Genomic DNA, 24,661 nt, shown 5'->3' with positions numbered 1-24,661 from the left:
TCTCACTGTTTCTGTCCATCTGTTAAACTTGTGCACTATATGCCATCCTCTGAGTGCTACAGCGTGGTTTCATTCCTCTTGGGTTCCCTCTCAAATCAAAGAGCGATGACTCATCTATGGAAAAAAAAATGGCTATTGGCAGGGAACTTAGGGTGAAATTATGGTGTTTACATTTCAGAATGCAGCTCTTTTGTGGCAGTAACAATATGAGGGGGAAGTAGATAAAACACTGATGGAAAAACAGAGGGGTGAAAAGGTTAAATGTTATATTCTCATTTCCTTCAAGGAGGTTAACTAGAGCAGTCAAAGAAACTGAAAGACATTCTTTGTACTCGGTCTTGAATGTTTGTATGTCAGAAACTAGAGTATGAATTCCATTCCTGTGATACCGTTTGTATTAAGTTGAGGTTATTGCAATGGAGCACCCTTTTTATATCAGGGCGTTATATATCTGGAAATTGTTTGATGAACTGCAATTACATTATTGTTGCCCCTGTATGACAAATGTGCTTTGTTAGTTTATTGAGTTTAAATGCTGATATAATTTGAAATATTCCGTATTGAATGCTGGATTAAAAAAAAATCTAGTGACAGATTTTAAGTAGAAAAATGTTCATATTCACCCATATATATTTTCTAAATGTCCATTCTTCTTTCCTAATTGTTCCATTTGAAGAATGAAGGCTGCCTGGACAGATTGTGTACCTTTCTCTTTCCAGGCCATAGAGCAGTGTATGTAGGTGTCCACGTTCCTCTCGGAAGGGAGAACAAGCGAAGGCATCGCCATCGAGGACACAGACACCACCGAAAGAAGAGGGAGAGAGACTCTGAAGAGGGGAAGGAAGATGGCAGAGAGTCTCCCACTTATGGTTGGGCTCATTTTCTAACTTATAACACCTAAATGTCTTTCTGCCTCCAGCTACTGCCAAATGCTACACTACTTTTCTACATCTCTGTCTGATGTACTCTGTGGTTTTTATTCCACAGAACTGAAACATTTAAACTTCAACTGTGTTTATCCACACACTCACAGGACTGGCCTCAGACAATAAACAGAATCCCTTGCAATCCAAAATAGATGGAGCTGTTCTCTGTCTAAAAGCACCCTTTGTTCACTCATTCCCTGCTCCATATATAGTGAACAGTTAATCTTATCTTCTCTTATAATCAATTGATTTGGACTCAGACTATCCTTATACAACAGTTTTCAAAAATGGAGAACCACTTTTTTATTAAAGCCCTCTGTTACTTCCTTCTTTAAATGGATTTGAATAAAACATTCAGCTCTGAAAGGCATTGAAGGCCACTGTGAACCAGCCTGTGACAGATTGAAGGCTTTGACATTTTAAGCGTTTTGTGTGTGAAGTTGCTGAATCACTTCAGCTGCTAATAAACTCCCAGACAATAGCTTGTACTCTGTAGTTGTGCTTTATTACAACTGCACAAATCACAACTGTTTACTGTTTACCATTTTTTTCACATGTGTATACACACCAGACCACACACCGTGTACCCATGTGTTTAGAGATCAGAGCTTTGTTTTCCTTCCAGTTACTTTGTTTTTGCCTCCCTCTGGAGTAAACTACCATATCTATTTTCAATTTCTTCTCTTGTTTTAGATGTCCCAATATCTACCCTGTAATTCAATCAGGCATGATAAAAGCGACTAAATGCATCCATGTTTTGATATTCTCATATGCACACTTCCCAGAATTCCTCTGAATCAAACATGCATGTATTCCACTGTATGTAGCAGAAAGGGAAGCAGTCATAGTGAAAGAACATTTTACTCACATTGCTGTTTAAAGTTTATTTTATTTTTGTGCACATTGCTGTCTGCAAACTGCAAATGATGGAAATCCATTGGCATTACAGTTTATGGCAATTTGATGGGTTAGAACCTCCATGGGATGTATTTAAAGGAAGGTAATTAATTTAAGAATGTTACTTAATTAAATATAACATTTGGTCTTTGCTCACTCTGTGTCCAGACACTCCGTCCCAGAGGGTACAGTTCATCTTGGGTACTGAGGATGATGACCTTGAACATGTCCCTCATGACCTCTTCACTGAGCTGGACGAGCTCTCTTTCACAGACGGCAGGGCCACAGAGTGGAGAGAGACAGCCAGGTCAGAGAGCAACTCAACAACATGTAGTAATGAAGAAATCTGCAATTCCAGTTGGCAACAAATATCAGCTTTCACTGTTTTACTGCATCTGTAGAATAGCTTTGTATTGTGATTGGAGAAGTGGAAAACATTGTGCCTGAGTTTTCCTGCAATTTATCAATTAAATCACAGTTTTTTCAAAAGGTGCAGTAATATTATAAATCACTAATGTTTGGTCTTGTGTCACTCAGAAAAGCTGCAGCAATTTCAGCTGAAAGGCACAAAACTTCAACAGGGTTATTTTGATTTAAAGTTGGAAGTGTTGGAAATTGTAATTATGACTTAACTTGTGTGGCATTTCAAAGATTGTTCCCTCAGTCTGATAAAACATGGTAAATAAAGGGACAGGTTTGGAGTATGAGTCACTGAAAAATGAGATTTGAGTTTGACTCAGGAAAAATTAAGCTGCGTTCTATGTGTGTGTGTGTGTGTTCTCACGATCATCAACAGATGGCTGAAGTTTGAGGAGGATGTGGAAGATGGAGGGGAGAGGTGGAGTAAGCCGTACGTGGCCACATTATCATTACATAGCTTATTTGAACTGCGTAGCTGCATACTCAATGGCACAGTCATGCTGGATATGAGGGCCAACAGTATTGAGGACATTGCAGGTAATTTCTACTAAATAAAAACACTTTTTTAAAAAGCAAGACCTTTATTTATCAGTGGTTCTGTCCAAAACTGATTCTGTTCATTCTCATTTTTGTGTCTCAGATATGGTGATTGATAACATGGTAGCGTCTGGCCAGCTGAAGGAGGATTTGCGCAACAAGGTACGAGAAGCGATGCTGAAGAAACATCACCATCAGAATGAGAGAAAGCTCAGCAATCGCATCCCTCTGGTGCGCTCCATTGCTGACATAGGCAAGAAACATTCTGACCCACTCTTGCTTGAAAGAAACGGTGAGATTTTCCAGCACACTCAGATTTCTTTTTCCTCCGTATTTTCCACCACTGGGGAACTGTTCTTAAAAATCCACTGTTCAAATCCCCCAATGCCAGCGTAGAAGGTGGATGGTAAAAAGTGAGTAAAATTTAGAGCAACCATCTCCGTTGAGGCACTCAGTCCCCTTAGGGAAAGAGAAATTTGGGTGCTAATATGTGCTAACCTGTATGGCTGGCCTGGCTTTGGGGTTTGAATTAATGTTTTCACTCCTCAGGGTGACATTCTGGAAATAATGCTTTACCTGCAACAGAAGTCAGCATTGTGTGTATTTTGACTGGGCATGGCCACAGTGGTGTTAATGTATGGTGTGCATTTTAAGATCTTAGGTGAGCAGCCTGAGGTTTTAATAATGAATGAAATATCACATTCTCCACTTCTGTGCCTGTGGTTCTTGTTGGGCTTGCATTTTCATATCATTAAACCTGAAGCACAAATGTGAAAGGTCAGAATCACATGTCACATGGACGGTTCTTGTTGGTTGTGGTAATCGTTGCGGTGTGAAAGATGAATGCTTATATGAATATGTGTAGGATCTATGACTGGTCTGTTTGTGGTAGAGCACAAGTTTGCTTACAGTGCACTGACATCGTGCTAACTCATCCTCTCCTGCATGCAAGCTTCTCTGGACTTAGAGTTTTGCCTCTTATGCAGTTATGGTGTGTGACTGGTTTGTTTGGAGTTGAATATAACACATTGTTTGGCACATGCAGACCCTCCTACATGCCTCACTGAATCATTCTTAGTCTCCTCTGCTCACAGCTATGCTTTTCGTTCCCTTTTTGCAAGCACAAATCTATCTAACTACACCTCTGCCGCACTCTTGCTGCCCACCTTTCCTGGCTGTGTCTCCTTCAGGTACCATCTCTGTGATGTACTTCTGTTTCATTTGTTTTTCCCTCTCTGTTCCATCCCTTGTTCCTTTTCCTTCTATTTTCCCTCCTTCTATCTCTACCTTTTTTGCCATTGTCTCCTCAAATAGGAGAGGGCCTGTCCTCTTCACGTCTCTCTCTCCACAAGCCAGGGACAACCTCATCTGTCTCCAACATGTCCCAGAGACGTGAGTCGAGAGTCTCCGTCCTGCTCAACCACCTCCTGCCCTCCTCCTCCTCGAACACTGGGTTATCCCCAGGCCCCTCTCCCCTCACCACCCCTCAAAGTACCCCTTCGTGTTTTCGCCGTTCCCCTCCAAGTCCGTCACAAACCCGGGGCACAGGTCTTGGCCCTCAAGGCATACCTGAAGTGGTGGTATCTCCTCCAGAGGATGACGACCCGCCCGACTCTGCAGAAGGAGAGGCAGTATCACCACAGCTCAGCCGACGGGCATCCTCGGCGTCTCAGAACCTTGAGCTGCTGCCCTTAGAAGGCAAATATCTGTGTAGTTTGCCAGTGTGAGTCACAGCTTAAACAGAGAACACTAGCACTAGCATGAAAGCACTGCACCCTGTTAACTTCCAACCTTCTAGCCATCTCATCAATAATCCACAGCAAGGCTTAATCACTAAGACACTTTTCCCACCATATTTCTGATACTATATCTTCTGCTTTATGATTCTCGCCTCTATCTCTTGTCTGTTTCTGTCTATTCTAAAATGTTCTCTTCTACTTTCTCCTTCTTTAGTACTATTTGCTATCCATACATCACCTTCCCTGCTGCTTGGCCACGTCCTCCTTCACATATCTTTCATTGTGGTTGCATGGCTGCCTCTCGGAATACTTTGTATTGTCTTTCGCCTGAACAATGTCCAGTGTTTTATCTCACTTGTTATATAGAATGTCTTGATTTGTGTGATCCTGCGATCCCACAAATCTTGGTCTGTCTTGATGACAGCAAGAAGCAATCTAGACTTACATAGACGCATGTTTAATACAATCACCTGACTTTTTACTATAGCCAGTAGCACTGCTTTCCCACCAGCTCTCCTGTTATGTAGTACTACTACAAATATTGGCTTTTTTTGTAGTAGTAATATATAACTTATGATCAATTATGTGCATTTGGGCATTTTTAAATCTTTGATGCAGATCTTGCAGAAAGCTTTGAGACATCTCTACTTTTTTATGCAATATGATAGATATGATAGAAACTGACATAATACAGCCGAAATCCTTTCAACGGGGACATGTTACCCTTTTGAGTTCACTTATATACGTCATGCAACTTGTGCTTTTCCCATTGCATCATCCTCATTGATTCCTAAGAATAAACATTCTTTTACCCGATTAAGAGTGCAGTGGGAGCAATGTGCGCTAGAAGCATGGCCAAAAATAAGCCTGAGACTGTTGGTACTGTATGTACTATCACATTGGCACCTACAGTGACTTTTTGTTCTTCCGAAATGAAGCCCTGTGTGTTTATTATTAGACTGTGTGGTTGTGTGTATGTTGATTTGTGTTTATCTTGCTCTGGCAATGGTTTCATATCAAAGTATAGGTCCTCAGCATCAGCGTTCAGCTGGTGGGAGCTGATTCTGGAAGGTTGAGATGGTTTTATGATAGTGGATGAGTTTCTGTAATTGTACTTAATTCTCGTAATATTCACAGCATTGACGTCAGCGTGTGATTTATTTACAGTTTAAACCTCGGATTGGTACGGCTAATTGCTCTTTTGGGTGTGAAAACTACTCTAGACTTAACATAACTAGATATCTAAATAGTGGTATAAGTAAAATGTTCTTAATGTGTCATTTAGATGAATTTGTGAGGTTACTGCTGACTATCTCACTTGCATGTTACAAATCCTTACAGTTTACATACAATGATGTGAATGGTCTGTAGAGGCATTGAGCTGACTACAGGCTAAATCTAAGTCTAAGTACAAGTCTGGAATACCTCTCTTTAGGGCATGTACGGTCTTACTTGAGGGCTTCTCAAGTTTTAAATTTTTTTAGTAGAATGCCATTTAGCCTCAGGTGGACAACTACTGATAGGTTTTATGAAACTGTAGTAATGTTTGAGTCTAGACCTAATTTCATAAGGTTTCAGTGCAAGAACAAACATGTAAGCCTGCTATAACAGTCTGCCATGTCTTTGCCATCATACAGAAGTCAGAATATCTGTAAAATTTCAGTTATTCATGTTCCTCTGTTGCATACAAATGAGGTAGCACTGTGACGCCACTGTTTAAAAGGCTGGTATGAAGGGGGGAGCATTCCATGGCTTAGCCTTCCTGAATGAAGTGCGTTGGCGGACACAACCTCAGCTAATCCCACTCATATTCCTAAAGGCTTTGTCGGGTATGTGAGCTATCGTTCCTGTTCAACAGGCAGTGCTACCCAGCAGCCCTGGCTGGGGTTACCCCAGGGTACAGTTCAAGGGTATGGATCAGTGCATGAAAACCACATACTGCCAGAAATGACACATTTTAATATTGAGATGGAAATAGGCCTTTGTAATTGTTTTTATATGATTATTTCTTGACCGCTGAGTGTATGTGTGTGCGTTCGTGTGCGTGCGTACGTGTGTGTGTGTGTGTGCGTGCGTTTGTAACCATTAGAAACAATGGACAACCAGGTAAAAGAAGTGTTACTTGCAAATTTCAGAAGATAGTATGCACATACTATCCTTCTGATAGCTTTACGACTCCTTCATTCCATCTGTCTCTCTCATGTCACCTCAAGTGCTAGAGTTTCCTGTATCTGGTATGGCTCAAATCATGTGAGCAATGTTGAAGTCCATAGCCAATCATGCACAAAAACGCAGTGGTTTCATGAACACTTTAAGGTGCTAAAGTCTGACGAAGGTGAACTGTCCGGAATTTTATATACTTCTACTGATCTTTAGTTAAGGTTAAGGGGAACTGAGTTGAGTGCCAGAGCAATGAGCTCAACAGACGGTGAGCAATCAAAAACACTGCTGTGTGAAATAAATCCTCTTACCGCTGCAGTACTGCAGCTCTGTATAAGATTGTCATTAGTAATGGATTTTTTGAGACATCATTTCATTTGCTGCTACAAAAAAATTTAAGCACTAAACTAAAGAATGAATTTCAGTGCTGGCAAACCTGCAGTACGCAAGCGTTATATTGTGGCAGAGATGCTGTTGGGACTTATGATTCAGACACAAGCACATTACCATAAGGAGAATATATCTTAATTTGGTAATTTGTTTTTAGTTTAAAAGAAAGTTTAGCAAGAGGATGTAAAATGTTCCTGTTTGTTGAGCCCATGTTGAAAAGTACTATCTCATATTTTTTTTGATATATTTGAAAAGGACAACTAGCATGAAATAACGATATTATTCCAAACTGTATTTCATGGTGAACCACACAGTTTTTTTTTTCTTCCAAATACTTACACATTGTCCATCACTGTTTCCTTCCCTCCGCCTGTCCCTCCCAGGACCACTGGTGTCTCAGAACTCTGTCCCAACGAATCTGGATGGCAAGGACAGGAGGCCATCCAAAGTAGGGGTCAGTAGAGAAAGCAGCAGTGTCGACTTTAGCAAGGTAAACTAACCCCAGTACTGAGCACAGAAACTGTCCATCATTGTGGAATGGCCCATGTCCCAGTCCATTCCGTGTGTTTTCCTCACCTTCTGGACTTTCGCAGACATCTCAGTAGTCTGTGTTTGACAGCAGCCTCAAGGAGAGCCAACATTTACACCCGTTATGGACCAAAAGTCTGACATGGTTACATAACAAAAGAATATTTTGCAAATCCGCCTCCATGGCATGGCTTCTATCCATCCCACTTGTAGTTCCACATCCATTAAATAAAATGGCAGGATGCCATATGATTATCATTATACCACCATCCATTTGACTGCCAAAATAAGATGTAATTTATGTGTCATAGGATACAAATAAAGGAGCAGTGTTATCTACAGAGGATTTAAAAATGTTGTAGAAAGAAATGGACAATCTTTGCTCAGTACTACGTAGTTTTACTGTCACTGCCAACTTTTACCATTCATCATTTCTGCTTTCTGAACTGCTGCTTACATGCCCATGTCTTAACTCTCTACATATGTGTACTTCTATTGTATGTGTTGTTTTTTTCACAATAATGATTTCCTCTTCTTTGTTGAAGAGGATTTAACTGTATATATGTTCTGCCTTTCCAGGTGGACATGAATTTTATGAAAAAGATTCCTCCGGGTGCAGAGGCCTCCAATGTGCTAGTGGGAGAAGTAGACTTCCTGGAGAAGCCCATAATTGCATTTGTACGACTGTCGCCTGCAGTCCTTATCACAGGCCTCACAGAGGTGCCTGTGCCGACGAGGTACAATAATTAGGAGTTACATGATATCATGACAAAGCAGGCTAGCAAAGTAATTTGTAAAAGCCCTAATCATCTCAGCCGAAGGGACAAATAGAACATGAAGATTTACAGTGGTTCTAACTGGCTATGCCTCCACAACCCTGTTCCCCATGCCTGCAATCCGTAATGTAAACATTAGGACTGTGTTCAGTCTGCAGGTGTACCACATTGTTGGGATGGAATATTGACACTGTTATTTATTATGTGGTTTGATTTGTGTCTGCAAGGCTGCTGTAAATCAGAATTAGAAATACTTGCTGACATTCCGGGTGCTCCACAGATTTTCATTTTCTTGATCCAGTAGACTTTTAATTAAATGCAGTCTAATAAATGTGTTTCTCGGTCAAAGGTTTCTTTTCCTGCTTCTGGGTCCCCATGGTAAAAGACCACAGTACCACGAAATTGGTAGATCGATGGCCACACTAATGACAGATGAGGTGAAAAAAAAAAATGAAAGATATTAATTACATTGGTTTTTGCTTGAATATTTGAAATAAATAAATAAAAATATTTATAATGTAGATTTTCCACGATGTGGCATACAAGGCCAAAGACCGAATCGATCTCCTCTCTGGAATTGATGAGTTCCTCGATCAGGTGACTGTCCTGCCTCCTGGAGAATGGGACCCAACAATAAGGATTGAGCCCCCCAAAAATGTCCCATCTCAGGTCAGTAAATGTCTCTTTCAATTGTTGTATTAACTCTACCATGTAAATACTACTTAGCCATCATAGAAATAAAAATGCACTATCCTTAAAATAAACAGTACACAACCCTTGCCTTGCAAACTGTAACGCACAAGTGATTAGGTACTTCACTCTGTATACTTACTTCTGTATCTGACACTTGCATATTATTATGATAACAGTGAGGGTGGTCCTGTCTGGTGTTACAGCATTATGGCACCATTAAAATGCATGGCTCTAGTAAAATGTCCTTTGCTTTGCAGACAAAGAGGAAGATACCATCCCATCCCAATGGGAGTGCATCTCCAGCAGGAGAACTGGAAAAAGAGGATGACCATCATGCAGGGCCTGAGCTACAGAGGACTGGGAGGTAATTGCATTTAAATGTCTATGACCAGTGAACACTCCAGTAATAATGACTATGTATGTTTGATAAATTAATACTTGATAATCGTGAGTGACTTAGTTGACTTACAAGTCGGCATGTTTTGTTAAAGTAGGCAGTTGTCGGAAAATGAGTCTTAACAGCAGTATGTATTGTGTCATCAAATAAAGGCATTTATGCAAAACTGATCTGAATCCCTAAACCCCAGACCACACAGCAAAGTGTTTATTTAAGACCTCAGACAGACACACACATACTGCAATCATACACTTCTGTCTGAGGCACTATATTATTTACAGATTCACTGTCCTTTCCAGCACTTCTATAAAAGGCTCGTGCTATGTCAGAGCTGCTTGGGGGAGTGTAGCAGAGCACAGGAAGCCAATGTAAAGAAACTCAGACACTGAAAAAGAGACAGTGGGGGGTGTGGAGGCCTGCAATAGAGATTATTCCAGAGGTGGAGGGGAAAGGGAAAATGAAAGAGGACCTCCCTGCAGAGCTATTGGACAGGTGTCAGTGAAAAGGGAAGCCGAGAAGTGGATTTCAAAAATAGAATCTCTCAAAGGCCATGTAAAATGTAGCAGAGCAGAGAAAAGGGCCATTGATGCTTTAGTACATTATTTGAATGAACTGTTAAAACAATTTGCACTCAGATGGGATCATCAAAAAGAATATTAACACTTTATAAGAATGGCAATTCACGGGTTGATGGTGTGTTAAAAGACTATTGCTTTAATGATTATGAAGTGACTCATAGAATTAAGATTAAGAAACCTTTATTAGTCCCACAATGGGGAAATTGCATCAATTTGCATCAAAATTAAATCAAACAAAATAATCGGCACATTTGTTGAAAACAATAAATGTCTCTGTCTTCTTCCAGGATTTTTGGAGGTCTGGTCCTGGATGTGAAGCGGAAGGCACCCTTCTACTGGAGTGACATTAGGGACTCACTCAGCCTGCAGTGTTTAGCCTCCATCCTTTTCCTCTACTGCGCCTGCATGTCCCCTGTCATCACATTTGGAGGTCTGCTTGGTGAGGCGACGAAAGGCAACATAGTGAGTCATCAGGCTTTACACTTGAACACAGTGAATATGAAGCCTCGTTGATTCTTAGTCATGTTGTATAACATAAGGTGTAGAGGATCATTTTTAAGAGTTGATGGATTGTAGATGGAAGCAAATAAACCCATACACACACAAATACAAACATATAATAGCTATATATTTTTTATTAAATAATTTATCAATTATTTATTGTTAGTGTCAGTTTCTTCAAATTCTTAATCTCTAATCTCCTTAATATAGTATCTGTATTTGCTGCTCTCTCCATCTCTGTCTGTGTCTCTTCTCTTTTATTCAGATGTCCTCACTAGGCCAGGGTCTGTAGGGACAGATACAGTCTGTGTGCTGGTGTGTGTAATGTGTCTAAGTAAACTCACTAGACCGAGGGCTACACAGAAATATGACTTTAGACAAGTCAGGAGGGTGGAAACATTTCAGCAGTTTATCTAGCATCTCAGACACCACACAGGATGTCTATTTAATCCAAACTCTATGTATTCTGGTTGCGGCCCTTCCTCATCTGTCTCTTCTCTCCTTCAGACTTTCCCTGTATATGCCCCACTGTGCGGTTTCACCTTCCCAATCCACCCCTTTATATTCCCTCACTCCATTCCTCTCGCCTGTCTCTACAGAGTGCCATAGAGTCTCTATTTGGGGCATCACTGACAGGAGTGGCATACTCACTCTTCGCAGGCCAGCCTCTCACTATTCTTGGCAGCACAGGGCCTGTTTTGGTATTTGAGAAGATCCTCTTCAAGTTCTGCAAGTGAGTTCAGCCAGTTCACTTTTGTTGCAAGTTAATGGCAGCATTAATGGCATCGAATGTGAATAATATTTGACCCTCTCTCGGCTATCTCTTTTTCCCAGTGACTATGGCCTGTCCTACCTTTCGCTGCGAACCAGCATTGGTCTGTGGACAGCCTTCCTATGTCTTGTCCTGGTGGCCACAGATGCTAGCTCACTGGTGTGCTACATCACTCGCTTCACAGAGGAGGCTTTCGCGGCGCTCATCTGCATCATCTTTATCTATGAGGCTCTAGAGAAGCTCTTTCACCTGGGAGAACACTACCCTGTCAACATGCACAACAACTTGGACAACCTGACCTTGTATTCGTGAGTAGCAGGCATAAGAAATAAAGAACATTTTCTATATGGGTCACAACATGATATATATATAATAAAAAATGTTTAATAACAAATATTTGTACATTAAGTGTAATGGGGCTGGCTGTGGTAGGTGTTCAGGTGGTAGAGTGGTTGTCGAGTTACCATAAGGTTGGTGGTTCAATCCCCTGCCTGGCTACATGTAGTACCTTTGAGAACAATTGGAAAAATGCACTATATATGTATACATTACATTTAATTGTATTTGTAGTGGCTTGTGATGTCCCTGGTATATGTCTTCCCCAGAGCTGACGTGGAAACCCCCTCACAAAATGACTGTACTGTTTTTTTTTTCACTTGTTCACAGGTGTCAGTGCTCTGCACCAGCCAATGCCTCAGATCAGCTTGTGCAGCACTGGAACCAAACAGGCTACGAACCAGACTCTGTTCCATGGAGCAGTCTCAATGTTTCGGTGAGACTGTCTCATAGTGACCTCTAGTGTAACTGACAGGAATTACAACCACGTGTTTGAGGCAAACCAATATATCCAGCCATTATTCCACCTTGTACAAACACTCGCATTCTTTTAGAAATGATCTTTAATATCTTTCTCATCTATAACTATGACTGTCACCTGCTACATTTAAAGGTAGACTTGGCAATACTAATCATGTCCTCCTTTTTTCTCTAGATGTGTAAATTACTTCATGGGGAGTTTGTGGGTTCTGCCTGTGGTCACCATGGACCCTACATCCCAGATGTCCTCTTCTGGTCCATTATTCTCTTCTTCACCACTTTCTTTTTGTCCTCATTCCTCAAGCAGTTTAAGACTGAAAGATACTTCCCTACTAAGGTGAGATGTTAAGCTCAATTTTTGTCTAATATAGCACTGTTAATAGCATACAGGCTGCCCTTTTACCCACATAGCTGATATGTATACATCTGAAACCTTATATCTGAATATGATGTTTTGTACGTCTGGGTGCCTGCAAGTGTGCGTAGCTAAAAGCTTCTCTTACTATGTAAATGTTTGCATTCCTTCAGCCATTAGTATGCAGGAGCAGTCTCATGTGCAGTGTCTTGCTTTCTCCCGGACAGTACTCTGTAGTTTGTTGTAGGCAAATGTTGGTATTGTTTAAATCATTTTACTTTTACTTTGGACACAATTGTAATTTTTACTTTTGTTGTTGTTGTTGTGTAGGTTCGCTCCACTATCAGCGACTTTGCGGTGTTTATAACCATTATGATCATGGTGTTGGTCGACTATCTAATGGGGATCCCTAGCCCTAAACTTAATGTTCCTGACCGCTTTGAGGTAGGCATATGAATTTAGTTAAATGAATGCATCAATGCCATAATACCACCACACGCATTACATCACACTGTGAGAAAGTTACTTTTAAGAATTAAAATGTTTAAATCCTCAGGTACTAATTGTAGCTCATGCTTTTCTCTTCAGCCCACTTCAAAGAACAGAGGCTGGCTGATGGATCCGTTAGGAGATAATCCCTGGTGGACGCTGCTGGTGGCAGCTCTTCCTGCCCTGCTCTGCACCATCCTCATCTTTATGGACCAGCAGATCACAGCAGTCATCATCAACCGCAAAGAGCACAAGCTGAAGGTCAGACCTGCCTCAGTAGATGTATTTTTATTGTGTTTTTTTTTGTATGTACTTCCTCTTTGTGTTCAGATGCGATAGTGTCTCAAATGTCTTCCTTCATTTTGCTGATGACAAATATAAGCTGCGCAGCAACTAATAATATTCAAAGGTCATAAGTCAAGTTTGTAATAGACATGTTGCCTGCTGTTTAACTGCATCTCACTGCTGTGTCACCAATATATTGCATCACCTTTTAATGTATTTATGTTTTGGCTCTGTGCCGGTTATTGCCACCTTCAGCATGCTCTCTTTTGTCGAAAATGTCAACAACTCTGCTCTTTTTACACCTCATAAATTCTCTCTCTGCATTTCTGTCATCCATAATTGTGGGTGACACCAGCATATTCTCTAACAGGAGGCTTCAAATACAATATTCTGTTTCTGATTTGTCTTTATGCCTCACTGCTGCTATTTTAAAAATGAAATTTGCCCCCTCCTGTTTGCATGTATTATGCTTTCGATTTTGTAAGACTCTCAGACCTTTTTGTCTTGTCTCTTCTTTTTCTCCTACAGAAAGGCTGTGGCTATCACCTGGACCTGCTGTTAGTGGCAGTTATGCTGGGCGTCTGCTCCATTATGGGCTTGCCATGGTTTGTGGCTGCAACTGTCCTCTCTATCTCCCACGTTAACAGCCTGAAGGTGGAGTCTGGCTGCTCTGCTCCAGGAGAGCAGCCCAAGTTTCTGGGCATCCGGGAGCAGCGGGTCACTGGCTTTATGATCTTTGTCCTCATGGGTTGTTCTGTTTTCATGACAAAAGTGCTTAAGGTAATAAAAGTGATAAAAATAGTAGGAAGAAAAAAAATCTATTCCTATAATATATAACATAATGCAAAGTGAGTCATTTATACAATTTTGTATCTCTTCACTTCTCTGCTCTTGGCAGTTTATTCCCATGCCTGTCCTGTATGGGGTGTTTCTCTACATGGGTGTTTCTTCCCTCAAAGGCATTCAAGTAAGGTTCTTTGAAGATAATGGCTTTTTATTCAGAACTAAACAGCAGTCAAGAGCTGTTGGTAATGAAACATTTGCCTCCTGTGGCTCCACATCTTTGATCATAATTTAGAATCCATGAAACGCTTTTGTTAATTGTCTTTACTCTTTTGAATAATGCATTGATTTTTGTCTTTACCAGTGCTTTTCATTTGTAGTTCTTAATTTCTTCTCTTTACTCTCCAGTTTTTTGACAGAATCAGGCTGTTCGGCATGCCTGCCAAGCATCAGCCTGACCTGATCTATCTGCGCTATGTGCCATTGTGGAAGGTCCATGTCTTCACCCTGGTGCAGTTTTCCTGTCTTGTGCTGCTGTGGGTAATCAAGGCCTCTTCAGCAGCTGTTGTGTTTCCCATGATGGTAAAGACACTCAATTCACCTCTTCACTGCCACTGCAATTAAATACATGTATTACATTGTAATAGATCAGATTTCATCCGGTGTGGTCCATATTCCTGATCTTTGTTTCCAGGTTCTGGCGCTGGTCTTTGTCCGAAAGCTTCTAGATCTTTTCTTTACTAAGAGAGAGCTGAGCTGGCTCGATGACTTGATGCCAGAAAGCAAAAAGAAGAAAGAGGATGACAAGAAAAAGGAAGCACAGGAAATGCTGGTAATTTCATGTTAACATTTATTTTTGGAATCAGTCATGCATCAAACCAACATACTGACATAAAACCAAGCCCAAAAGCAGGATATATGTAGGTATAAATAAAACTGTAAAACACATGGCTTGGAGGATGTGCCTGGCTTCAGTGATGACTGATTTTGTAATGTTTGCAGGAGGAAGAGTCCAGACTGCAGGAGGAAGAGGAGGTAGGACTGAAGGTCAACTTTGAAGGATCAAACCTACTCAACATCCCGGTGAAATCAGTCTCAGGGAGGTAAGTGCTACACCACACAAAGTGCACCTTGATGTATAATGCAAGTGTGTATGAGATAATGTAATTATTAATTATATTAAATTATATTTAATATATATAAATGTAAACAAACTTTACTTAAGTCAGTGCCTTTGTGGCTGAAATGAGATATGAGAAAACAATCTCAGATTTTTTGATGCATCAGCTACAAATGGCGATGGTAGTCAGCTGTGTGTTATGTCCATCTTGAACAGATCATACAGAATAGGACTAGTGACCCACAGCCTCCCAGTGGAAGAACAGGTAGCAGGGCTGTGTGTCTGATGCAAAACATATGAGCCACATGGCTGCATATTAACTCTGCTCACTGATACTCAGACAGTTGGTGCATGGGCAGGACTGTCAGGCAGTAGCTGTTTAGTTGGTAGAAACACTGGCATTAAAACACACTGCTTTGTGTATGTGTGTGTGTGTGTGTGTATGTGTGTTTCATTAAAGATAAATGGTTTGTGATTAAACGACCTCATGTTGATATAAGTGTATCTTTGTCTGACTTTGTCAACTAATGTGCCTACAATTAACTCTCAACCTTTTGCTTAGAACTACATCTTAACATGTCTGTCCGGTCAGCCATGTTGTGCTGTTAATTTACCGTCTCATGCATGTTTGTGTGTGCTCGTTTGAACTGTCCTGCACTGAACCTTTCCCGCTGATTTGATGTCTACATGCCTGTCTTCTCTTTATGCGTGTGTGTTTTTGTTTTTTGTTTTTGTGCATTTTGGCATGTAGTTCTGACTGTGACCCCTTGGTTGTAAATATCTCTGATGAAATGGCCAAAACCGCAGTGTGGAAAGCAGTGAACTCGAGTGCAGAGTCTTGTGTCCAACCTGAGAAGCATAGTGAAAGGTAGCTATGCCATCTCCTGGAGTTCTCCAGAGCCCCCTGCACCCAACAGCATTACTTAAATATTGAAATAATAATAGTATATTCTGTTAGTCTTACTGTATCTCTAGCATGTCTCTGTGGGATCCTTTTTATACTGTAGTAGATAAGCTGCTAGGTTTATCAAATATTTAAAGCGGCGCCTTTTAAAGTCCATAGACAATGCAGCCTTGAGAGTTGGGTATCACCTGTAATCTGTACAAAGAGTGAGGGTTCCGTTTCTGATGTTTTTGCTGATAGGATTATTGCAAAATTGGATGAATCACACACAAGCAACACTGTGCAAAGGCTTCTGACACTTCAGATTGTTTGTATAGAGGAGAAACTTGATACTTTATCAGTCCTTTTTCCTTTCCAGTTCTAACAAGTTAAACAGAAGGACATTATACCAAGTGAAGTCAGTACAGTACTGTCCTACACTGGTGTCAGCTGTTTTTTATGTGTACATATTGACACATCACATGAAGAGACTGAAGTATACATTTGCCGAAAACTTGTGCAAACCATGTTTTTAATTTTACAGCCGAAAACCTTTGCACGGTTCTGCATGTTGGTGGTTGATGTTCAGACTTCATGTATATGTCTTTACAAAGACATCCTCGTGTCTAAATGTTAGCACACTTCTTTACCTCTATAGTCACACATTTGCTGTCTGTCTGTACACCCGCTCATCCTTTAAATCCTTATCTCTGAACAGCCAGGAGAAGGTGGCGTGCGTTAGAGTCGACGTCAGCCCAGACTCACCTGGAAGAGGCTCCACTACAGAGACCTTCCTGTGATACAGGAAGGCTGTCCTTTCCCTTCTGTTGCCCCCCCCCCCCTTCTCCCCTCACAACACTGGGGGGACCCTCTTAGACTTGAAAAAGGGGAACGCTGAACTGGTGCAGCACAGTCTGCAGAAATCCCCTTTTTGTTCAGGGCAGCAACACAAAGGCTGTGAGTCCTCCTATACTCGCGCCTTGAAGTCCTACATGTCGCAGCACATGTGCAAATGGTTGCCAAACGGTTGTACTGTCGAGCAAGAAATTAAGGAATTCTGCTGTTACTGCCCACCGACACTCACTGTTTAGGAAAATCCCCTCTCACCCATTTTAAATCAGATGCCAAAGGACGGGGCCTCACTGGTGGGGATCTTAGACTGTGTGAATAGAATTTTATTTCAGCATTTGCATATTTTAATTTCCGTTTTACTGGTTTCATTGTATCTGGTCCCTGTGCTGTATGTTTTTAGATCATCCACTATGGGTTTTCATGTATTTAAGGTCCAAACTGGACCTTTACTCACTAATACACCAGCTTCATTTAATTAAAGTCATTCAGGTACTGTACTAGAAACAGTACATCCAGATACTACTACTACATACTTTGGATTCGCTCATGAGTCCCTGCTCATCAGGGTAACACTCAGTATTGATATTGCTGCTCTGTTGTTTTCACTGTAAATACTTCACTGTTCATAGTGTACGTGGTCTTATAGAAATATCGTTGTTTATATTAGACAGTGATTTTAGGGAGGAAAGAGGTTCAGTTGCCTATAGAGACAACACGGCTAACACAGCAAACAGATGTGATACAGAGTTAGTAAACACGATGATTGTCCTTAGTGTTAAATGTTTAGTTAGCATTTTGTTAAAGATGCCTCTCTGCTTTGTACTTTGCTACATAATCTCCAACATTGACCAACAGGTTCTAACCTACTCAGTCTGTCCCCACGGAGAGGTGTGCAGCAGCGTCACATGTCTGTCATTAGAGTCACGAACAGACAGGTCCATTCTTCTATCCTTGCTACAAAGATAGCGTTGGCCAGCTCTGTCAGTTGGGCTCTAAAATATATTTATATGTACTTATATATATATATATATATTCACACACTGTGCACTGTGTTCTTTTTTGTTTGTAATGTTATAGAAAACCTACTTCAGAGGCCATATTACGTCTGTACTGTACAGTAAGCACTTTGACAGTCTAGTTTCTTACCTAATGATGGATGTATTAATACAAGGATTACTTCCTTCCCTCAGTATGTAAGAGCTGTTGTACAAAAGTCAAAGAACTCAGGAGTCCTGAATGATTTCTGACTTTGGTCACATGATGTTTTCGTCACAAGGCAGCGATAATTAACTCTACTACTGTCTATTCCTGTCATCGCTGGCATCACAGCTATTTTAATAATTCATAAATGTAGTAAGGTGCAAAGTAAAGAGAGAATATTTGTGTCCCCAGTTAGCTGCACCTGTTTTTATACTGTCTGTATTATTGCTAATAACGGTTTGTGTGTGTGTGGTGTAAAGATAATTTGTTCTACGTTGCAAATCATTTTATGCAAAATATTTCTACTGTATATGTAAAAAAAATATATATATAAATATATATATTTAAGGAATTAGTTCTTATTTTGCTAAGTGCAGTCCCGTTTTAGCAATAAGTGTTCCATACTGAGCGACGTATGGACTCCTGAACTCGGCTAATATTCAATAACTTGTGAAAGGATGTTTTTCTGTGTGTGTGTTTGTTTCATCGGCTCCGTCTGTGTGTGTGTGTGTAGCTGCAGCGACTATACGGACAATAGCTTATGTGCCTTGTTGAAGCTCTTTATGTGCAAGTCTTGTACTGTTGAATCTTAAGTGTTCCAAACAGATGTACAGGTTGACACGATGGCACACAGACGACAAAGACAGACCCATTAACCCCATCACGTCTGTGTCAAAGTCTTTGCCTGAGCCAAACCACGGTCTTCAATCTATCTTCCGTTTTCAGATGTGATTCTAAACGCTGTCTCTGTGTGTGTGTGTTCTGCTGTCACAGCACTACTATTGATCACAACTTAAATTCTCTGTAATCAACATTGAGGTACTGTTTCTCTTTTTTTGATGATCAGTGTGATTGTGCTGTCAACATCTATTAATTTAGTTAAAAAAAAGTGACCTCACCACACACACACAGTGATTCACTGTTGACCTTAATAAGTGAGTTGTCATCAGTAAAGTGAACAAAATATTCTGATTCATTTGAATTATAAAGAGCCTATTTTCACAACATCAGTCACAATGACTGTTTACACATTGAATGAAGAGTTTGTGTGTTTTGTCCTTCATCATCACACCACCGTCACTTTGTTTTGATGAGCAGTGAAGCACACAGCGTCCTGTGGTTGGCTGGAATCCTGACATTACTGTCATGGCCGATTGTTGCAAAGCAATAAAGGTGAAAACATGGTGATTTTCTGCTGTTTTTATTTAAATACTACATAGTTTTATCAGAAAATAAATACAATTTGGGAGATATTTTCTGACAAAACTAGTTTTTATGGGCACGTATGAGATATATTATGTCTGTAACAGCTGATGTTTTGCGATTTTGCAAGGATCAAAAGTGATCCTATCAAACGTAACAACATGCTGTGACTTTAGGCTTCTTAGCCTGGTGTAAGTTCATAAAAACAAACATTCCTCTTTTTTTCTGAGTCATTGTTAATCCAACATGTCTTACCTGTTCTCAAATAAAAAAACAGAATGTTTGTAGTGAAGAGTGTAGATGTTTCAACAAAAGGTGGCAGCAGAGACCTACATTTGTTTGACGCTGCAGGCATCATGTAAGGCCGTTTTTTTTTCCACACTGTCCCAGTTCTATTTTTCTTAACAGACACATGCTTAAAAAAACATGTTCAATGTCACACTGAACAAAGCTCCAACCGTGAGAGGATGTGTGTCACACGGTGTTCAGCTGAATGGAGGAGGAACTAACGTTAAAAGAGTGCTTTTAATCTCTGCAAGTCTTAAAACTAAAGGTCTTGGTTTGACCGTGTACTTGTTTTTTTTAAACTTCAGGATTCCATTTCCTGCAGTAGAGAGAAGGTTTGCTTTGTTAAAGTGTATTTTTTCAAACTTTCACTCTCATCATTACCAGCATGTGCTTTAAACTCACACAATAAATTTACAAAAATCACTTTACAACATTACAACAAATGCTTTAATGAGCATGAATAATATTGGAACACAGCAATATAATTATAACAGCAGCAGTCATTTTCATTAACAAAGATTTGTCCTAACAGTACATGAGCTCTGCATTGGGGCAGTACTTGGTAGTTAACTCTTAGTAGCCTGGCTTACACTTTAACACTATACAAACATGTTTTAGACTTATTTTTATAAATGTTTAGGCTGAAATCACTGCTCTATGTACTGCTTTTGGACTCTTTTCATTTACAAAAACAACTATTTTAACAAATATTGCAGCTTCTGAAAGAAAACATGATATAAGTAGTGCTGTGACTATTTTTCATTATACATCTGTAGGGTTGGGTGCCACTTATTTATTTACTTGAACACCTGGACTTCAGGACTTTTACTTGTTTTTACAAAACATACCATCTAACAGTTCAAAATGTACAGTTATTTCCAACAACCTAACCTTCTCCATTGCCCTGCCTGTGGCCTGTGGCTGGGCCTAACATACAGTCTTTCTTTCTCTCTTACATAGACGCTCGCCACCAGATGTTCTCTCAGATGCTGAACGATACATACAGAACTTGGTACCCAACCCTACAAATCTTCTGTCTGTGTTTACAAGTCACCTACTAGCATTCAAACCTAATCATCGAGTCATCTGACTTTATATTTTTATCTTCGTGCAGACAAAAAAACAAAAACACCTCTGTATAAAATTACATGTTTTTTTTCCTCTTTTCCAGTTGAATCGCTCATTCCTGTTTTAGACTACCAGGGAAATAGAAACACTGCGTTGCAGAGACTGTTGGTGGGGTGGACGTTCATTCATCCTCCTCTTTAAAAAAAAAAAAAAAAAAAAAAAAAAAAAGACAGACTGTGCTGCAGTGGAGTCCTGCAGCGACTCGTGGTTCAGTTAGCGGCGTTTGGGGGTCCCTCTGGGATCAGTGACATAAAGAAGGTTATAATGAATGACCACGTGGAGGAAAAGAAGCCCGTGTGGGGGCCACTGTTTGGATCTTCTGCTCCTTCCTCTCCACTCTCCCCATCGTCGTCGTCAGAGCCGTCATCCATTGCTCCGTCCTACACAGGATAGTCAAATGAGAAGTGACATATAAATTCATTATTCGATTTCTTGTGCTACTTTCACAGTCAAATGTGTGTCTGTATTTGACTGGGATGGTCATGAGAGAGAGGCAGGCGTACCATCTCTTGTAAGTCCTGGTTTTGTAGCTCTCCCTCGGCATCGTCCTGATTGGCTCTGTCACCAGGAAGCTGGAACTCGTTTTCCAGATTGAAGGGAAACCAGCCAGCCTGGTGACTGCAGACAACACAAACAAAACATCTTTAACAAAGTGGTGCACAAATACTGGGGTTTTGGTGTAATATTTTAATATTGTTATGATCACTTGAGGCGATAATAATAACAGGTGATGAGGTCTTACTCACAGGTAAAGCACCAGCATGGCCACCATCACCATGACAAAGCGGCTGAAGGATGAGTAAAAGTAGACTATACTGAGTAGAATGGCAGCTCGTGAAAACGTGTACACCCAGTCTAGCCAGTCCCGGTTGAGCTCGTCTTCATTCAGAATTTCACCTCCCTGAGCATTCATCTGGACCTCTAGGTTGCCACGGTGGCCTGCTTGGGGTCGCTGGTTCAGAGGATTGGACTGGGTAGACTGAGCAGGGGGCTGGTTGGGCCTGAGGTTCTGAGAGGAGGCAGCCAGTAACTGACTGAAAGGGGGAGAGAGGTGGATCGCATGAGCACTGTTTTTAGCTTTAACAACAATCTAAAAGCAAAAAATGGAGGCACAAAAATATAAATGGACTTACTAATGCAGGTAGTACTGTCTGGCGTACAGCTGTTGCCACCACATGAGTGTCATGGGGTTGTAGTATCCGGGCATGTTAGTAGGAGAGGTCGGCTGTGTGGAGTACTGATTCCAGCTGAAAACAGAGACTCTGCATTAACAAAACGCGGCCATAGACTTTCATTTTGGTAGATCTCATTTGAGATGAGAAAAGCTTACCCGTGCATAAATTGTGGATACATCTGGTGGTAAGGGAAGGGGCCAGCTTGCTGTCTGAGTCCATCACTGCTTTCTCCGGTAGATAACTGGCCATCTTGAGCAGGACTGTTAGAGTTTTGAAGTGGCTGTCACCAGAAAAAAAGAGTTCTGAATATTAGCAATACTTCATTGTTCACTGTCTTCAAAGAAAGGCCAGTGACATTCCTCAGGGAAATGTGGATTAAAGCAGTGAGGTGGATGATGAAAGGAAATGTGGCAATGATGAAATGAATAGAAAGATGTGACGGCGATGTGGATGACCCACCGTGGGACCGGCTGTGCTCTCCTGAGGCTTGTTACTGCGGTTGCGGGGGAGCTTTGGGGAGCTGGGAGGGGTCCGCGAGGCGCACACCAGATGGAGCATATGGTACTCATCCTGCTGTGGAAGACAGTACAGCTCATTATCAAACCCAACACAAACACATTCTTCTGGACTTTGTGGGTGTTACTTTACCAGCGCAGAATGTTCTAAAATACATTAAAACTACCTTTAGGACTCTAAAATTATATTTTATATTTTAAGTAAGATATAAGTGAACACATTGCTTTGATAGTGTTAAATGCTAGTGAGCCAACATAACAAAAACGCAGCATCTTATTTCTACAGACCAATACATTGCTTTTATTCAGCTAAACATAAGCAGCAATAGGAGACACCGTGACACCAGCCTAACTCAAATGACTCCACAATGATGGAAAGTTGGTCAAAGCCTAAAAATAGTAAGACTTTAAGCACCTTGAGATCAACTAAACATGAACCTGGGCTTTATTACAGTGTTGGAATTTGGCTGCATTTCCTGTCATTCAAGTTGGAGAATGCTTTCAGAAAGTAACCTAAAGTATAATATTACCAGATTCTACCGCATGGGCTTAAACTAAGGGAACCTGTCAACAGACTGCAGGTGTCTGCAGACCCACAGCCACAGAGTGTAAGCAGTGATCTGCTTCCTTAGTTATTAAATAAGGCCTGCTTACCTTCCTGAGCACATCTTTTAAGGTAAAGTGATCCAAAAGCAGCTTTCCAGAATACACCAGCCTCTGGTCTTTGGAGCTCTAAAAATACAAAAGCATAATGAAAATGAGGTCAAAGAAGAGAGCCTGTATATAAAGGAACAATGCCAAGGCAGCTTCATCATGTTTGGCCTTCTTAAACTAGTAAAATGACAGTATTTCCTAAAAAGATGATGTAGATGATTACAGCATCAAAAGGCAGGCACCCTGTGTGAGTAAGTAATGAGGATGAGATCATAGTAACCTCAATCAGGATAAGTGGATCTTAACCGTGGATTTAGCTGCCGGTACAACAAGGTCAGTGTGTGTCCTATTAAAGCCTACAAGCCTACTGTATGACCATTCAAGAATTTACGTGTCCCTTGTTTACATCCCTAGAGAGCAGTCCTGCAGCACTGTTGATTATTCTATAGTTTATAAGTTACACTAAGGTTACACTAAGGAAAGCATGGCCCTTATTAGTTACTCTAGCTTTAGAAAGGGAACAGTTAGCTCCTGTGTATTTACAGTGATTGCATCAGAGCAAAGACAGATTAGCAGCACAATACAGCTGGAATCTCAATGCTTTCCCTTACGTTGGGACGTCATATCCACATACTACAAGTCTCTTTCAGTCACAATGAAACCAACTTCCTTTATATCAGTTGTATAGCAAGGTTAACTGTGTATAACAATGTTTGTGTAACTCAAACATTATTATAACAGTGAGGTGAATCCACAGAGGAACTTTAGAATTCACAGAAAACCTAATGTGAGGTTGTGCAATCTTACAGGAGGCTCACTTGAAGAATTTAAACTCAACAAAGGTCATAATACCACAATCGGATCAGAACACAGGATTCCAGTGTGAGATACTCACCGGTTTACTTGGATATACATCAGACAGATGGGCTTTGAGTTTCTCCACAGTCCAGTTCTGGAAACAGTTGATTGTCTGGTCATTGTACTTTTGGTTGGGAGCCCTGATGACAAGGGTGACAGGACTGTCCACAACAGCCTGATCCATGACTTAAAACCATTTGTCTTCAATACAATATTAAAAGAACGAATGACATATGGACTAAGCTTCCTGGATGCGCTTTGCTTCCAGTCCAAAATAGGATCCTGGTGAGAAGAGGTTTCCCGTAGATTTAATGTAAGCTGTGCAGAGAAATAAGTACATTTGAGTTAGTGTGATAGGATGTAATAAGAGAGCGTAACTAGCCAAGACATGCCCTGTATTTAAAATATTATTTTAACCACTAATCGTCCTTTTTGTACACATTTAACCAGACCAATACTACACCGTAATAACGCTATAATTTGTCAGCATAGATGGACAATGACAGTAAAAGCACGTATAGAATAAAATAACATTTACTACAAAGCTTGGGGTATTTAACAACTGGCTAAGCTAACGCTAGCTTACGCACGATTTATGCTAATAATGTCAGTCAAGTCAAGCAGAAAGTTGTCATCTAACACACTGATCTAACCAACTGAAAACAATCTGGCTAAATACTGTATCTTCACCTAAATCTGAGTAGTAATAGACGTAGTTTACTTGCCTTGTTTACCTCCCAGTT

The 24,661-nt window shown here is 40.7% G+C and overlaps 2 protein-coding genes across 9 annotated transcripts in view; one reads left to right on the top strand and one right to left on the bottom strand.

The window, feature by feature from the left end:
- LOC114432411 (sodium bicarbonate cotransporter 3-like) overlaps positions 1 to 19,281 on the top strand; it is a 28,717-nt gene extending 9,436 nt beyond the window's left edge. For 2 of the 8 annotated variants that reach the window (XM_028400403.1, XM_028400405.1), the window contains exons 3-26: positions 720 to 869; positions 1,992 to 2,130; positions 2,620 to 2,780; positions 2,884 to 3,072; positions 4,095 to 4,478; positions 7,453 to 7,559; positions 8,177 to 8,334; positions 8,723 to 8,810; positions 8,896 to 9,042; positions 9,324 to 9,430; positions 10,329 to 10,503; positions 11,142 to 11,275; positions 11,377 to 11,622; positions 11,981 to 12,086; positions 12,306 to 12,467; positions 12,816 to 12,929; positions 13,074 to 13,235; positions 13,788 to 14,039; positions 14,158 to 14,226; positions 14,451 to 14,624; positions 14,737 to 14,874; positions 15,045 to 15,145; positions 15,914 to 16,030; positions 16,764 to 19,281. In XM_028400403.1, the coding sequence (XP_028256204.1) occupies positions 720 to 869; positions 1,992 to 2,130; positions 2,620 to 2,780; positions 2,884 to 3,072; positions 4,095 to 4,478; positions 7,453 to 7,559; positions 8,177 to 8,334; positions 8,723 to 8,810; positions 8,896 to 9,042; positions 9,324 to 9,430; positions 10,329 to 10,503; positions 11,142 to 11,275; positions 11,377 to 11,622; positions 11,981 to 12,086; positions 12,306 to 12,467; positions 12,816 to 12,929; positions 13,074 to 13,235; positions 13,788 to 14,039; positions 14,158 to 14,226; positions 14,451 to 14,624; positions 14,737 to 14,874; positions 15,045 to 15,145; positions 15,914 to 16,030; positions 16,764 to 16,845 (3,662 nt within the window). In that variant the 3' untranslated portion in view covers positions 16,846 to 19,281. Of the gene's footprint in view, positions 1 to 719; positions 870 to 1,991; positions 2,131 to 2,619; positions 2,781 to 2,883; positions 3,073 to 4,094; positions 4,479 to 7,452; positions 7,560 to 8,176; positions 8,335 to 8,722; positions 8,811 to 8,895; positions 9,043 to 9,323; positions 9,431 to 10,328; positions 10,504 to 11,141; positions 11,276 to 11,376; positions 11,623 to 11,980; positions 12,087 to 12,305; positions 12,468 to 12,815; positions 12,930 to 13,073; positions 13,236 to 13,787; positions 14,040 to 14,157; positions 14,227 to 14,450; positions 14,625 to 14,736; positions 14,875 to 15,044; positions 15,146 to 15,378; positions 15,428 to 15,913; positions 16,031 to 16,763 lie in introns of all 8 variants that reach the window. The other 6 variants (XM_028400407.1, XM_028400408.1, XM_028400410.1 and 3 more) reach the window with 6 other exon arrangements.
- Positions 19,282 to 20,008: 727 nt separating this feature from the next.
- Positions 20,009 to 24,235, bottom strand: LOC114432412 (homocysteine-responsive endoplasmic reticulum-resident ubiquitin-like domain member 2 protein). The gene is made up of 8 exons (XM_028400412.1): positions 23,956 to 24,235; positions 23,061 to 23,138; positions 22,351 to 22,464; positions 22,047 to 22,171; positions 21,850 to 21,963; positions 21,463 to 21,750; positions 21,220 to 21,334; positions 20,009 to 21,096 (listed from the first exon to the last, which is right to left on the bottom strand). Exons 1-8 carry the CDS (start codon positions 24,100 to 24,102, stop codon positions 20,926 to 20,928), a joined length of 1,152 nt encoding a protein of 383 aa, XP_028256213.1. The 5' UTR covers positions 24,103 to 24,235; the 3' UTR covers positions 20,009 to 20,925.
- Positions 24,236 to 24,661: the final 426 nt, after the last annotated feature.

The sequence above is a fragment of the Parambassis ranga genome, chromosome 2 (genome assembly GCF_900634625.1).
Source record: "Parambassis ranga chromosome 2, fParRan2.1, whole genome shotgun sequence".
NCBI lineage: Eukaryota > Metazoa > Chordata > Actinopteri > Ambassidae > Parambassis > Parambassis ranga.
This window is presented reverse-complemented; position numbering and strand designations above follow the sequence as displayed.